Source organism: Saccopteryx bilineata, chromosome 5, assembly GCF_036850765.1.
Source record: "Saccopteryx bilineata isolate mSacBil1 chromosome 5, mSacBil1_pri_phased_curated, whole genome shotgun sequence".
Taxonomy (NCBI): Eukaryota; Metazoa; Chordata; class Mammalia; order Chiroptera; family Emballonuridae; genus Saccopteryx; species Saccopteryx bilineata.
This window is the reverse complement of record NC_089494.1, coordinates 171,330,980-171,347,955: the sequence shown is the minus strand read 5'-3', so window position 1 is coordinate 171,347,955 and position 16,976 is coordinate 171,330,980. Positions and strand designations below refer to the sequence as shown.

Sequence of the window (16,976 nt, the reverse complement as noted above, 5' to 3'; positions counted from 1 at the left end):
TCAAAGTCTCTCCTCCGAAACTCTACTGACATCACCACACTAAAGATAAAATAGGGATTTTTTTTTTGCTCTCTAAACAGGGCAATTAATGCCTACGGGATAAAAAACATTCTTAACAAATAAAACCCAGGGGATCTCGTCAGTCAAGGGAATAAATCCTCATCTTTCAAACTGGTAAACAATACGAGAATTCAAAAATAGATTCTTTTCAATTCATGCCACATAGCATACAAAATAAGTTGGTTGTAACTGCAGTACCAAATCAACTTTCCAGCCAGACCCAAAGAATCAATGATTAGAGGCTTAATGTTAATATGCAAAGTAGCAGGTTGGGTGGAGAGGGAGAGGGGCATCAGCATAAATACCCCCACAACTGGCAGTGGGACTTTGGGTCGTTTCCTGTCGGAGGATGTATAGGGCATATTGGCTAATGGTCAGGGTACCTGAAAGGAAACCACAAGCTGATTAGTTCCACTCCAAGGGGTGGACTTTAAAAACCAGTTCTTATTCTTTACCATTGATTAGAAGTCTAAATGGAAGGCTACATATGGTGAAAGATATATACAGTCAGCCATTATAACAGAAGGGCGATAAATTATCCACAGTGCCTGCAGAGAACTTTCTAATCCACTCTTTCAATTTTCACTCTCACCTGTGAAAAAGCCTGAAGCTGTATGCCAATTGGTTGCTAATAATGTGTTCTGAAAGAGAACAAGTTGAAATTGTTCCCAAAACTGCAAATCAAGAGACAAAGTATGTGTGTCTACTACTGTTGAGTGAAATTATAGATCAGAACAAAAGACCATGACTGCAGTACAGGACTGAAGTATGCTTTCATGTGTCCTATCAAATCCATGGCGCTGGACAGCACGCAGCTCGGGAGCGCTTGCATTTTTATTCCCCAAAGAATATTCTAACACAGACATAGCTGACGGAAGCCTCCAAAAGGAAGTTTGTGATACGCAATTTAAAATAATTGTTTTTAAATTTGTAGTTTCCAGATTGGGTTTCTACTGAGCCTGCCAACTATCCTCCCTCTTCTGTGGGTTAGCTGTACAAATATGGATTTCATTTGCTTATTAACAGAAGAAAATGGTGACTCAGCCACTCTGTATCGATGGCCCAGTTTGCATGCCTCTGCTCTCCTTCCACAGAAGACCGGAAGATGTCACAGGTCAAAAACCGGGAGGAAGTACAAGGGATGCAGTGATTAGGAAGATCTTCCTGGTTGGGCCTGCAGCCCTTGGGCCTCCGACTCGTGCTCACCTCAGTCCCTGGCCAGCCCATGCTGTTCCATTTCTCTCCCTTCCCTGAATCAGATGTGGGCTCTGGGCAGCAGAAATGCTATCACTAAATGCTTTCTTTTACACAGATTCCAAAGTTTTCCCTCAAGCGTCATTCATCTCAACTGTGGCAGGTAGGAGAGACTCTCTTGCTGCCCTTCTCTAAAAAGTTTGCGGGTCTGTGTTCAGCAAAGATCAAATATAGGTCTTCAAGAACTTAGTGCTGCCCACATGCACTTAGGTGCCACGTGCCCCAAGTATGTTACTCCCTTTCTCTGAGCCCCATTTACAGCTAGTGATTGAAATAGAGCAATACCATCAGCCCTACCTACTATATAGGGCTGCAGCATCAAATGATCCTGTATGAAGGGATTGTGATCTCTAAATTCCTATTAAATGTACTGAATAATTAATAGCAAAGAATGGTCTTAATTCAAGTGAAAAATGTGTATTTACATATCACAGCCAAACTCACATGGTTAAGCACATGGAGTATGAAAGCTGAATCAAGAAATGGGTTGAAGGTGGAAGGAGGCAGGGTTTCCAGAGAAGGGGGAGGACAGCAATGAAGGACAAGAGTGAGGGTCTACCCATGCATGTTTGACAGGGGCCCGAAAAAGTACCGTTCAAAGACGTGCTGTTTGAAAACCTCACCGTGAAGGTTTTGTGTCAACGAGGCTAATCTGTAATAGTGCCTGGTTGTTTGGTAAAACACTAATCTAGATATTTCTGTGAAGATATTTATAAATGTGGGTGGGCTCTGTCCAATCAGTTGAAGGACTTAAGAGCAAAAACTGAGGTTTCCCAAAGAAGAAGTAACTTTGACTTCAACCATTACATAAAAACCCTATCTCAGCTGCCAGCCTGCTGACCTGCCTTACAGATTCTGGAGTTATCAGCCTTCAAAATCACATGAGCCAATTTCCTAAAGAAAAGAAAATCTCTCTCTATATATAGATATTCTATCAGTTCTCTTTCTCTGGGGCAGTGGTCAGCAAACTCATTAGTCAACATAACCAAATATCAAGAGTACAATGATTGAAATTTCTTTTAAGAGCCAAATTTTTTAAACTTCAACTATATAGGTATGTACATAGGTGGTATTTTGTGGAAGAGCCACACTCAGGGGGCCAAAGAGCTGCATGTGGCTCGCGAGGCACAGTTTGCTGACCAGGGCTCTGGAGAACCCTGACTGCTACAAACGCCAAGGTCATTTTGATTGGAAAACCCAATGGCTTCTTCTCAGTCTTGATCAGTTTGTCATTTTGCAGGAGCATCTATACTCCCACCCTCCGCAGTACAGTGCAGAGAAAATACAGCTCCACGTGGTCCCAATGAGAACAATTTCGTACCTTTCAAAGTCAATAAATACCTCCACTTAGATATCCAACCAGTAACTTAAAATACTCAACACTGAATTCTCTGTTTTCCATAAACAAAGCTTCTTATTTTTGAATTGCTGCTCCTACAGTCAATGTCCTATGCTGTCTCACTTCTCCTCTGGCTCATCCCTTACATCAGGGGTCGGGAACTTATGGCTCACGAGCCAGATGTGGCTCTTTTGATGGCTGCATCTGGTTCACAGACAAATCTTTAATAAAAAAAAATAATAACGTTAAAAATATAAAACATTCTCATGTATTACAATCCATTCATTTCCTACCGCTCATGTTCATGGTTGCGGGTGGCTGGAGCCAATCACAGCTGTCCTTCGGGACAACACCAAATTTTTATTGGATAATGTATAATGTACACGGGTTGTTGTATGGCTCTCACAGAATTACATTTTAAAATATGTGGTGTTCATGGCTCTCTCAGCCAAAAAGTTTCCCAACCCCTGTCTTACATTCATCCTCAAAGCCCTAGAACTCTTCCTGGTAACTTCCTCAGATGAAGCCCATCCGCTGCATGCCTTACGCTGGCCCAGACTTCCGTCAGAGGCTTCCAGCAGCTTTCCCGAAAATGACGCTCAGACCAACCATCCTAAAGAGGCTTCCATTTATTGCTTAACAATTGCCCATAGCTTTTTCCTCTCAGAATTGAACATGAAAGCTGCTACATCTGGCATTCAAGGCTTTCCACATGGAATCCTGAGCAACCCGACCATGATAACCTCTACTATTTCTACCTGACACCTTGGCCTCGAAGTGGCTCGTTGCTACCTCTCAGGTCACCCTCTTCCTCTTCACTGATCTGATTATTTCCCATCTTTCAGGTCCCAGCTCAAGTTCCAATTTTCCTAGCCATTCATATACTTCATAAAACTTCCTCCTTCTGCACTAGTGCTGGGACTATCTATCTGGCACATTAATTGACTTGTATTTAAGCATAAAATGACTTGTATTATTAATAAGTAGCAAACATAAGTGAGGACTTTTCAACCAGATAAAAAGCTGTCTGAGACAGACTGTTTTTTTAAAAATAATTTAAGGAATGAAAGAAGAGAGGGAGGGAGATACAAAACAGGAGACCTCCCTTTGCGCTTCTAGGCCGTGAGGCACACCTTGGCGCTGTGCGTATACCTGCTCCATCCAAATGCTCTGCGTCTCATTTCACACCGGGGGAACAGGCAAAAGAGAAATTGTAATAAGATGGATTGTCCTGGGGATACATGAGTTTTCCAGCTGTGGCTGATTTGTATTATACCTGTTTTACCCACCCTAGATAAAGCGGCTCACAGGTATAGAGGCCACAGTCAGGAAACAAAGCAATGTTTGTTTTGTTTTACCTTTTTGTTGAATTTATTGGGGTAACTGGTTAACAAAATTATCCAGGTTTCAGGTCCACATCATCTGTACACGATACTGTGTGTTCACGACCCCATGTCGAGTCTCTGTGCATCACTGTTTATCTCCTCACCCCCTGTCCCCAGCACTCACCACACTGTTCTCTGGGTCCATGAGTTTTTCCTCGGTTTTTTATTTTGCTCAATCCCTCCTCCCCCCTCCCCCAGCCCCATTCGACTGTTATTTGTGTACATGGGGGGAGGGGTGCTCTGAAGAGCAGCACCAAGGTCTTTTTTATTGGTAAACACGGTGGACACTTTGCAGTCTTTCTCTTATTTGCCATTTTACTGTATCTGACGCTATTTTACCACTCTTTCATCTTGAGACTTTATCCTTTTTGTCTCCCGTAACAGTAGTATATCTTAATTCTCCTTCCACCTCAGTCTCCTTGAAGGGCTCCAACTTTTCTGTTTATCTCATAAATAATAATCTCTTGGGATGGAAGTTGAAGTGATGAGATTCGGCCAGTTCACACCAGTTCAGCAGAACCGACACCTAATTTTTTGTTGAGATTGGCGAACTGGTTGCTGAAATGGCACCTGTAATCAGGGTTCTCTCTAAGGTGAGGTGTTTCAAAGATGAACATAATATGTTCAGAGAAGAGAAGTTGCCTGTTTCTAATATATCAAACACAATGACTATTAGTCTAATTGGGCTACCTCTAAAGAAATGGGATCCTACTCCAACAATGAAAAGATAGTTAAGGATAAATCACACAGCCGATGATGCTCAGATAAAAGCTAAGGCAATTGCAAGCCAATCAAGAAGCAATATGGAAATATCTTAAATAATAGTTTTATTGTTTTTTTGTCAGGTTTTATTTATTTATTTATTTTTAAGCTAGAGAGAGAAAGAGAGACAGACAGACAGGTTGGAAGGGAGAGAGATGAGAAGCATCAAATATTCATTGTGGCACCTTAGTTGCTCATTGATTGCTTTTGCATATGTGCCTTGATGGGGGAGGCTTCAGCAGAGCAAGTGATCCCCTGCTAAAGCCAGCGACCTTGGACTCAAGCAAGTGACCTTGGGCTTCAAGCCAGCGACCTTTGACCTCAAGCCAATGATAATAGGGTCATGTCTATGATCCCACATTCAAGCTGGTGACCTCACGCTCAAGCTGGTGAGCCCACACTCAAGCCGGCAACCTCAGGGTTTTGAACCGGGGTCCTCAAAGTCCCAGGCTGATGATCTATCCACTGCACCACTACCTGGTCAGGCTGTTAGGTATTATTTAACATTTTTTCATTACTATTTTAAAACTCTTTCTTATAATCTAGTTTTGTGTACCTTTTATTGTTCTTATTTAAGTATTAAATGCATAAAATAATAAATTACCTTTTGGTATATTGTTTTTTAATACTTAAAATGGTCATTAGGGCAGAGAACCAGTTGTTAAATTATCTGAATCCCGCCACTGGGAGGTCGTCTCATTTTCATGAACTAAACAGCATGAACTGCCTCAATCACTTCAACAACTAGCTATACTTTGATTATTCCTAAAGCTCTCAGTCCAGCTCAGACCTCTCCACAGGGGAATACCAACATAGTCAACTGGCTACTTGATGTTCCACATGGATGTCCCATATGCATCTAGAACTCAACAACTCCACATCAGGCCTCCGCTTCACCACCTACCCAAACCTGCTCTTCTTTCTTTATTCTCTGTCCCAGTGACTGCACTACAATTCCCCAGGGCAGGACCTGAGAATGACCCCAGCTTCTCTCTCCCCTCACACTTACATCTGGTTGCATGTCTGCCCTTTCTGCCTTATGAATAGCGTCTGCATATATCTCATCCTCGACATTTTACTAGGCTACTCTATGACTAAATAACTGCAACAATACCCTAATATCTCACTTTCCTTTGTCCTCTTCCTGTTTTTTAGCAAGAGTTATCTTCCCCAAATGTCTGTCTGACCATGCCATTCTTCTTTTAAATCCCTCAGACTCTGTATACTTTTAGGACAATTACTTAACATGGTATGTAAGGTCCTTCACAGCCTCATCTTACTCTGATCTCTGCTCTTTCTATTTATATCCTAATCTCCTCCTTGAACTTTACATTTCAGCCCTTATTTAATATGCAGTTTCCCAAAATGCCATTCTTTCTTGTGTCTCCAAGGCTTTGAAAATGCTAGCTGCCCTGAAAACATGGCCTGACTTAGATGTTTCACTTTGATATGCCTTGAATTCTCTCAGATCCAGAGGTAGCCCTGATGCCTTCCCCATCCAAATATGGATTACTCTTCTAGTATTCTCCCATTGTACCTCAACACATTCTGAGCACATTTATCACATAATATTGCTTTATTACTAGACTCTAAGTCCTTGAAGACAGTGATTATGTCTTATTTGCTATTTTGTCCCCATCACATATAGTGGAGGGCATGTCATGTATTAGGTACACAGTATGACTTTGGTGAATGAATCAGTAAGTGAATGGGCACTATATTTTAAATTATTATGTGAATTAATTGTTAATAAGAAGCCTCTTCTGCCACTATATCTTATAATTCCATCCTTATTTCATTTCCTTGACCATGCAGAAATACTTTATAAAAAATTAGTCTGTAGAAATAAAAGCTAGAGATGTATATTTTCTGAGACTGAAATATTAGCAAAAAAAAAAAAAGAAAGAAAAAAGAAAAAGTTTCATTGTATTTACCCCTACAGAAATCCTAAGAAAGCATGAGAAATTGTGAAAATAAAAAGTTAATTGAAAATATCATTTACAGTTCTCACTGACAAGACTAACCAGAAAATAGACCTAACAAGGGGCAAGAAGCAACTTGCTTAAAGACACCCGGCAAGTCAGCACAGAACCAGGATGGGCTTGGCTGGTCTGTCCACTCCCAGTTGTCATACCATCTGACCCAGGCCTGAGCCAAGACCTGATGCCACCTCTGCACTTGGTCTGCTCAGCCCCACCCAGGGGAATGCTGGGACCTCTGGCAAGCAGGGCAGCAGTCCCTAGGCTGCTGGGCGATGGTCTGGAGGCTGCTGGGCCTCCTGGAGGGAGCCCCACAACTCTGCCTGCAGCTGGAATCATCAGTGGGGCCCTGGGAGGCTCAGGAGGGTGGGGGCCGACTCTAGCTTTCAGGGACTGTCACTATGGATACCCAAAATGGCATAACTGAGATACAGTAAACAAGTAACAAATAAATCGAACTTTTTATAATCAAAAGGAAAAAAATCATTCATGACAAAAAAAAAAAAAAAAAAGAAAGAACATTTAAGTAACTTAGGACACTTTAGATTTCACACATGATTCTTTAATTCTAACAAAGCCTAAAGTTCATTTAATAACAAAAGGAGGGAATTCTTTCTATATTTTGTCCAAGGCCCAATTCAGATCAAACAGGTCACTTAGTTAACTTAGGCCAAATGCAGGCCAACTTCATGGTGTTCACATGATCAGAAATCATCCAGGAGCCACTCTTTGTATAAGAGGAAATCACAGCATCTGAATGAAGTAGCAGGTTTGGAAGAATGGGGGCCTGAGGCTTTCTCTGCAATCACATGCTATGGAAGATTATTACATGCTCAGCCATTCAAGAGGGAACAATGATGTGCCCTTAAATCACTCATCTGACCTTGTTCAAAATATTAACATCTACAAAATGTACCCAAACTGCTTTCTAATAGCATATTATTTTTAGAGTGCTTTTCCTGACTATGGCTAGTTATTGCCTCACAAATCCAGAAAAGTCATATAATTACTTCCCTAATTTATCCCATAAGATATTTATAGGTCTGCATAGGCAGACAGCCCTAGAAATTTAGCAACGTAACTAAGTATATGATGACAGGAAAGTCAAACAGGAAGAAGTGACATGACACTCTATTTGTTTATAGACCGGATATTAGAAATGTATGCAGGTGGCCAATCAGCCACCAACAACAAAGAAAGAATTTAAAACAGTTGTTTCCTTTTGGTAATTCTGACTGACTTGTGTTATCTGTTTTTGTTTTTGTTTTTTAATTTAAAAAGAAACACTCTTCTATCTCTCTTATTTCATCTATCAAGTATCTTTCGGAGAGAGAGGATTCATCCTTAAATCTCACTTTTATGTTTTAATCGTGTTTCCCACCATAAGAATGGCAGTTGCTCACTCTTCCAACCTCATAAAAGTGACTCTAAAAGTTTTAGTCATTTTTTCACAAAAGTATTACTAACTTAAACTTTTACCTGAAACCACTGGGGATATGAAACAAGATAGATGACCAGATTATTTCTAGTTGAGGTCATCCTGGACCCAATGCAAAATAATGAAGTCATTCAGTGGCATGAGAAAAAAGTTAGAGAGAAGAGAAGGCCATAACCGTGTCTGTCGGTGCTTTAAAGATTCTGTAAATGCTTAAAGATAAAAAGCTTTCATTATCAATGTGTGATAATGTAACAGGGCAGGAGGAAGGGTTTGCTAAGGTTTGTGGCCTGCCATTAATACCCTATTCTTCTTACAAACCACTCCCAACTTTTATGTTGCTCTTCTGAAAAGAAACCTCTTCTTTTTTTTATTTCTTTTTCTATTCAAGGTTTCTAGTGATAATAGTTTTGATGAAGTTTTCTTCTCTAAAATGTTACAATAAAACAGAGGTCACATTATTGCTCAAGTGACATACCTATGTACATTTCTCTGGGCATTTCTGATTCTGCCTATTTCTTCAGGAATTACTTTCAGACAGGACGGCAGAGATTGGCTGGTGACCAAATTTGTTTACTATTCTGAGCTAGCAGCTACATTTCTCTCCTTCTCATGCTTGTAGGTGTGAAAATGTGACTTGACTCTTGCCAAAGAAATGTGGTCAGAAGTGATATAAACCATAAAATTTTGCACTTCTACTGTTGGCAAAAATACACCCCAGAACAATAAACAAAAACCTCAAAAAAAACCAAATCCTCCCCTTTGGTCCTCCATTCTGTTTCCTTATTTATGTTATTTGATGGCTGTATGTATATGCCCAGGATAACCTTAGAATACACATTTGAAAGCTAGCAGAGACTCCACGAGTCTGGGTCCTCGTGAGAAGCATTGCCTCTCACCATGTATAAGAAATAAATTTCTATTGTGGTAAGCCACTAACATTTCATGAAGTATCTGTTTTAACAACAAACATTATTCTAAAACAGATGGTATCCAGAAATAGACCACAAGAAAAAATAATGTTGCAAAGAAAAATATTGTTTATATTTTTGTATGTCTATTGCCTCCTCATCTTCTTTTTTTTTTTAATTTAACAATCTTTTTTATTTCATTTTGTAGTGTTTATACCCATTATTTTTGCCCCTTCAGGAATTCTAAAGTGCTGCTTAACCTGGCACTAAATCTGCACAAACAACATCAGAAAAAGAATTGAAACAAACTGCCACTGAACACAGTTCCCTCATCAAACACGGTAGTCTGAGCCACTCAAAACAGAAGACATGAAAAGACACTGGGGAAACTATTCTATGTAAGAATTACAGCTATAATCTCTTCTTCCACCTTTTGTTCCAGCAAAGTAGGGTACAGAGTACCAAAATGAACTACCTATCTGTGATAGCCTAAGTTCATTCTAATTTAACTCTGTCCCCAAACAGCGTTTAAATAGGGGCTAATTCTACAGGTTTGTTTTGTTTCTTTGATTTGTTGTGGTGGCTACATCTGACTTTATCTAGCCATTCTGGTATTTTGTAGCAATACTGCTTACTACAAGATAGATGCTTTGCTCACTCCGTTAACAATAATACCTCATTACAACAGAAAAAATAATAGTTACTACATATCAAAAGTGCATTCTTTGAGCCCAAATAGAAATAAAAATATTTTAATAATTAAGCAGGAATATAATAATTGAAGCAATTAAAGGAAAATTGGCTGAAAACTCCATGATTGTTTTATATTCTATCTTCCTAACTCGAGAGCTAAAGCTTATACCTCCAGTTTACTTCTATTACATGAGAGCAGATGATTCATAAGTTTTTCTTGAGTAACTGGCAGTATGAAAGAGCACATACAAGGTGTGGGATCTACAGACAACTAAGGAAAGCTTAAAATGTACCATAGATAGGGCTTGGACAGATAGCTCAGTGGTAAAGCATTGGCCTAGCGTGTGGATGTCCCAGGTTTGATTCCTGGTCAAGGCACACAGAAGAAGTGACCATCTGCTTCTCCATCCCTGTCTCTCCCCACTTCTCTCTCTCTTTCTTCTCCTCTCGCAGCCATGGCTACAATGGTTCAAGCAAGTTGGCCCTGGGCAATGAGGATGGCCTCACCTCAGGTGCTAAAAATAGCTCAGTTGTGAGCATGGCCCCAGACTAAGGTTGCTGGGTGGATCCCAGTCTAGGGTCAGGACTCATGTGGGAGTCTGTGTCTCTATCTCCCCTCCTCTCACTTGTAAAAGAAAAAGGAAATTTAAAAACAAACAAAGACAAAACTATGTGCATGCAAAATTCTGATGAAAAAAAGATGTACCATAGAAAATAGTAGAAGGTACAATAGAGAATATACCTGCAAAGAAAGTGGTAACAGTTAAACTTTATGTGCCTGGAAAAACATCTTATTGAAATCTAGGCAGAAATGAGCTTTGAAGAGAGATAGGCCTGGTTCAAATTCTGGTTCTACCTCCTAAGAAATGTGAATCTGCAGGCCAGTTACTTAACTTACTCAACCCTCAAAATCCTCATGAATAAAATGGGTATAATAAACCTCTACATCACAGACCTGGTATGAGAATTGGTATGTAAAGTGACATGCGGTAGGTAGTTATTATAGTTATTAGTATATCTGAAAAAGATTTACCGTTGACTTAAAAGTCATATTGTTTTTTGAATATGAAGTAAAGATTACAGAGTTTCTCTTTTACAAGTTCTATAGAGCTTTCTTTTCCTAACTCATTTACTACTTTGGCAGAAATAACATCATAAGTTTACTTGGCTACGTCTGCTCCATTCATCTGTCAACAAGGTTCTAGCTTCAAATACAGTTGACAATAGTTGAAGGTGGATGGAACTGAACAGTTGCACGACAGCATCGCAGTCTCAACTCAGAAGGTTTATGCTACCAAGAGTAACCTCATATTTCTGTCAATCAAGCACAATTATAGGGCATGATAGACTGACAGAAATAAAGTCACTTAAAACAGGCCTCCTGACTCTTTTCTGGCTACCGCAACAACTTGATTCTGTTACCTGTGAACATTAGAATGGCTCCTCCATTTGGGACAAAAAGACAGAAAAATTGCATCCCTCATTGACTCTAAAAAAGGTCAAGACTAGTGCAAAATTTGCTACATTTAAAAACCATTCTGTAAATTTGATCATGTCATTTGCTTCTTATTGAAGCATGAATCTATTTTATCCAAAATTGAGGTACCGTTTCATGCCATTCAGTATCAGGTAACACAATGGCCAAGCAAATCATTTTAACAAATACATTTGTGATATCTGAGCCAGGTGCTCAAAGCACTTGAATGGATTTCTTTAGAACACTGATTTTCAACCTTTTTTCATCCCATGGCATACATAAACTAATGATTAAAATTCTGCAGCACACAAAGAATATGTTATTTCTTTTATCAATCTAACAAAAAAAATAGGTATAATTTTGATTCATTCACACCAGACAGCTACTGTTGTGTGGGCTGCTGACATTTTTTAATTTGACAATCTAAGGGAAAAGAGGTCCGTGTCCCTGACTAAAAAAAATAGTCAGGTATTGCATGTTTTAAACATTCTTGTGGTACACCAGTTAAAAATCACTGCTTTAGAACAATGTTTTTAATACATGCTAGCTTTATGAGAAAGAAAATAGAAAAAAAAGCACCTAATAGTAACAGAATAAATTACACACATTATCATAAAATTGCTCCTTTGCAACGTTTTATAGAGGAGACTCCTGTGGTAGCAATATCTTTTTGTCAAAGTAGGTAAGGCTAAGTAATTAGTTCAACAACATTCTAAAGAGCACATAGATTTGCAAGATCTAACTGAAGTTGTATTCCAACTTTTAAATTGTAAATTATATCAATATGCAAGATAAAGAAACTGACAAAAAGAAATGCCTTTGCCACATATAATTTTAGTGGGACAGCCAGGTTTTCCAAAGTACATCAATGAAGACGTAAATGTAAGACCCCTAAATTAAATTTTGTCATTAAGTTTTTTGTTTTTAATCTTAGAGTATTACTTCTGGAGGGCAAAGAAAAAATGGTAACTCTCAGAGACAAAGAAATCTGCCATTGTCCCTCAGGCAACCAATCTACCATTTGTTTGTTGATGAAGGAAGTTGGAGGGATTTACTTGATACAGGTTCTGTGCCAAGGGGTGCTCATCGAAAGCAACACCATGCAACTTCTCAGACTACCTTTGTGCTTTACATTTAACTTAAAGAATGGAAGCATGGACATCTCCATAAAAATGACAGGGGCCCTGGCCGGTTGGCTCAGTGGTAGAGCGTCGGCCTGGCATGCGGGAGTCCCGGGTTCGATTTCTGGCCAGGGCACACAGGAGAAGCGCCCATCTGCTTCTCCACCCCTCCCCCTCTCCTTCCTCTCTGTCTCTCTCTTCCCCTCCCGCAGCCAAGGCTCCATTGGAGCAAAGTTGGCCCAGGCGCTGAGGATGGCTCTATGGCCTCTGCCTCAGGCACTAGAATGGCTCTGATTGTAACAGAGCTACGCCCCAGATGGGCAGAGCATCGCCCCTGGTGGACATGCTGGGTGGATCCCAGCCGGGCGCATGTGGGAGTCTGTCTGACTGTCTACCTGTTTCCAGCTTCAGAAAAATACAAACAAACAAAAAAACTAAGCTAAAAAAAAAAGAATAAAAAAATGACAGGATAAGCCTTGATATTCTATCTAGTCTCTTATTTGTGGAGATAGTTAAATAACTTTTTTTTAAATAACTTTTTTTAAAACATAAAACTAGGGAAGTAAAATTCTCTAAAAATAAAGTAATAAACACTTCCAAATTCAGTTTATGAAAAGTATAAAGAAAAATATACATAAAATGTAATCATGCTAAAAATAGGAAGCGTATGGTCACTGCAAGTTACAGTTGTCAGTAATTGGATATTGGCATCTACATAAATATAAAACTGATCAATCTATTTAATCATACTGTTGGGCAAACAAGCTCGTGAAGTGTGTTTAGGTATGCTCGTTTGTGTCTCGCACTGGCCCCAGCAGCGCAATGTGTGTGTGGTCTGTGGAAGTCTGAGTGCTTGCCCTCAGGGTGGCAGCTTGCAAATTGCGGATTGCCTGCCTCCAAAGGGAGGGGCGACTATTTGCTATTGTTTGCCAGAGAAGAGTATTTTCGGCCTGGCTTGTTTTGCTGGTGGAGGCCTGTGAGTCTAGGGAGTCCAGAGAGGGGGTCAGGGCTTGGGAACCCTGAGAGAGAGGGAAGCAGTTTTCCCTGCCTGTTTGCTCTTCTGCTGTTACTAGACTTTTTGTGTGTGTGTTTGTGACAGAGACAAAGAGAGACAGAGAGGAGCAGATAGGAATAGACAGACAGAAGGCAACACTGATTGCTTTCTCATATGTGCCTCAATGGGGGGGGGCACTACAGCAGAGTGAGCGACCTCTTGCTCAAGCCAGCAACCTTGAGCTCAAGCTGGTGAGCCTTGCTCAAACCAGACGAGCCCGCGCTCAGGCCAGCAGCCTTGGGGTTTCAAACCTGGGCCCTCTGTGTACCAGCCTGACACTCTATCCACTGTGCCACTGCTTGGTCAGGTTGTTACTAGACTTTAATAAACAGAATGGCCCACCATTTTCTGGCTCCACAGTTGCTTTATGGTCTGCTTGAATCCAATGTGAACCTGCATGGCCACGACAACAGCCAGGACAATTACTCTTATATGTAATAATGCCATTTTTTATTAATTTTTATTCAGATGTAAGAAACATAATGGAAATATTTTATAAAACCACTTAGTCTAAAGCAAAATTTGATGAAAAGCAAATACTTCTTGAAAGTCACATATGGGAAGTTTAGGAATTGGAGGCTTAAGAGTATTTCATTACCAAAGTATTTTACCCATAAAGGCCCGCATGATAGGGGGTCCCAAGTACTATGGCAAGACTCTGGTGTATTAGTAAAGATAGCATAATCAATCTATATTTTTTCTCTTTTCCACAATTAATGGTTTTGCATTTTGTCAAATGTTAGCAACCTGAATTATCTTTTAGTCAGCATGAAAACTCAAGATTATACCTTATTTCTTGCATTTGATTTAATTTGCTAAACATAGTATAACTTGTTTAAAATATGTATAGTTGAGATGGGGCAGTGTTAATGTTTGTTTTGGATTAGCTTTTTACATTTTGGGGGGCATGTTTTTATTCATGCAATTGTTTATATCAAAGAATATCATTTGACTCACATCCTGCCAAAACTGTGTACCAACAATTCATGTCATAACACACTTATAATTCATAAGGAATTGGAATAATGTGGTAAATAGAAAACATTCCGAATCAGCCATATCTCTTGGAATTTCAGCTTTGCAAACCCTCTCTGGTTGTGCAGTTTTGAGTCTCAGTTTCCTCACTACACAATGGGAATGGTAACATCACAGGATGGTTGGTAGACAAGGAAAGTATTGAGTGTTAAGTGCCTATAATATGGACTGCCATCCACTAGAGACTTAAATCATTAGTCTCTTTTCTTAGTCCCTTTTTCTTTAGATAGAAAATTGAAATCTTTAGATAGAGAACCTAGACTAATAGATAGCCCCAAGAAAGCAAGAGCTATGTGGCGGCTAAATTTGTGATGGGTCAAAGAGGGAATACAGCACTAGATTCCCGAAAGTCCCCAGAAGGCAGAAATGAGACTTAACTACCTCTTGGCCTGCCTAAAACATCCACAAAAAGAAGCCTTCAACATGCTATTCTGGCTGTAATCTCCACAGTTTCCTCTGGGCAATAGTGGTTTGTTTCTAGTTTTAAAGACAGAGGCTTAAATAGGAAGCTGAAAGGCTCCTAGGCCCAGGACATGCCATCTGCCTAGCATTAAGCAAGCACTGAAAGTCAGTTACAGAAGCACAGTCATTTCTAACATGATTTATGTTCCATCCTTGAATGTGGCAGGAAGACTGCAAAAGATATTTGGAAGCCAATGCTTCCTCTGAACAAAGTAATTGAGTATAAGCTAAGCCCTTCTCCCCAGACCACGCTGGCCTGTTAGATAAGTTGCCAATGCGGAGTCTGTGAGCCCAGGAGCAGAGTGGCTATTGGAGATGGGAAAACAGCTCAAGGCCAATGATCACTGCTACCGTAAACGTACAGCGCACAGCACAAACACTGAGGTCAGACAGCAGATATCCAGGATATTACTCAAAAACATTTCTAGCTCGAAGCTGACAAGATAATCTGTTCCTGTGGGTGCAAAGCAGACTGGAATGCTGCCGCTACGACCTACTCAAGGAAAGAAAAAAGAAAGTGCAACTCTCCAAGGGCTCCATCTCCTGCTCCTCATGCAGGCAAGACTCCAGCTGACTTCAAAGGGAGTGATGCCTAAGGGGGAGTGCTGGACCCAGCCCGCGGCGAGGGGGGTTCCTTTCCACGGTCATGTTGCCATCTACATTTGGTGGACTGGCAAATGCAAATACTTCAGATATAAGTTTAAACAGATGAAAAAAGAAGTGTGAAAGAGCTTGGAGATTTGCTTACAAAACGCCCTCTCAGAATTCCTGGAAAAGCATTTAATATCGAGAACTTCATAAGTTATTTCAACAGCCCCAGGAGAGTAACTGGTTTGCAGTGGCATTAAGAATAAAAGCTTTTTTTAGTTGACACATATCGCACTCCAACATATAACATGATCACAAAATAGTGTACTTAAAAAACAATCTCCCAAAGTTAAGTATTCTTAAAAAGTCAGTAACATTTTTCTAATTGAAATACTGTATAGGCCATATTTTAGGTGTTAACCAAGTTTAACATACGTGATCCTGATTAATGTAGAAGAGCCAAAATGCAGCAGAGATACTTACAGGAGGACCTGTATGGTGGGAGGTGGGAACAGAAGGTGAGAAAAAGGGAGAGGTGAATTAGTAAATATGGAAAATATTAAGATCCAATGAAATATTGAAGTATCATAATCATCAGCACAAAACACAAGACATAGAAGTCAGTGATTCTTAATGCTTTTTTAGCACATGAACCTTTTTGACACTATATCAGAAAAATACATTTACATCAATGTGCACATAAAATTTACCATAAAATTTCAAGGAATGCTCAGATTCCCTGAGGCCTGTTTATGAATTACTATGACATTCATATATTTTAAGCAAAGGCTGTCTAATTTATATATCTAAAAAGTTAGATAAAATATGAATCAGGAAGATCTTTGATCATTTATGATAAACCAAGTATAGAAAACTTATATGTAAATTTTCTTGAGTTTGATAAAACAGCTAAATTGGAAATGTACTTATTTTGTTCTAAAAATGTTTCTTATTCAATAGTATTATCAGTATAAAAAATAAGCACTGATATTTATGTTTAAAACTATGTTTTCTCATCAAAACAGCAGCAAATTCTAAGAAAATGTCAATGATTCACACACCCTATATCCAATTAAAACACCAGTTGTAAGTAGCCAGAAAGTTAGAAATTAACTTTTATATTTTCTATAAAACTCTGTATAAGCACAAAATTTTCACTTCCCACCCCTCAATCTTCTTTCTATCTTTTAACCCAAAGATCAAGTCAGTAATTATTTGACTCCACCCATGTTTTATTGTTTCTTTTTCTTCAAAACAAATTTACAAGACATTCTCTATTATGAAACTATAGGGAATAGCAATACAATTCCCATTTAGATTCTGCGAGGTTTAAAGATAAAGATAACTTGAGAATACTTTTAAAGTAATTAAGCAACTACACTACCCAAATTCTTGGATTTTCATAAACCTTTCTATTTTGA

The 16,976-nt window shown here is 39.4% G+C and overlaps 1 protein-coding gene across 1 annotated transcript in view; it reads right to left on the bottom strand.

Moving 5' to 3' along the window:
• The window catches only part of COL25A1 (collagen type XXV alpha 1 chain), a 603,455-nt gene that overhangs the window by 253,702 nt on the left and 332,777 nt on the right, over positions 1-16,976 (bottom strand). Inside the window, exon 4 of the mRNA XM_066232766.1 lies at positions 16,039-16,046. Coding sequence (XP_066088863.1) covers positions 16,039-16,046 — 8 coding nt within the window. The remainder of the gene's footprint in view (positions 1-16,038; positions 16,047-16,976) is intronic.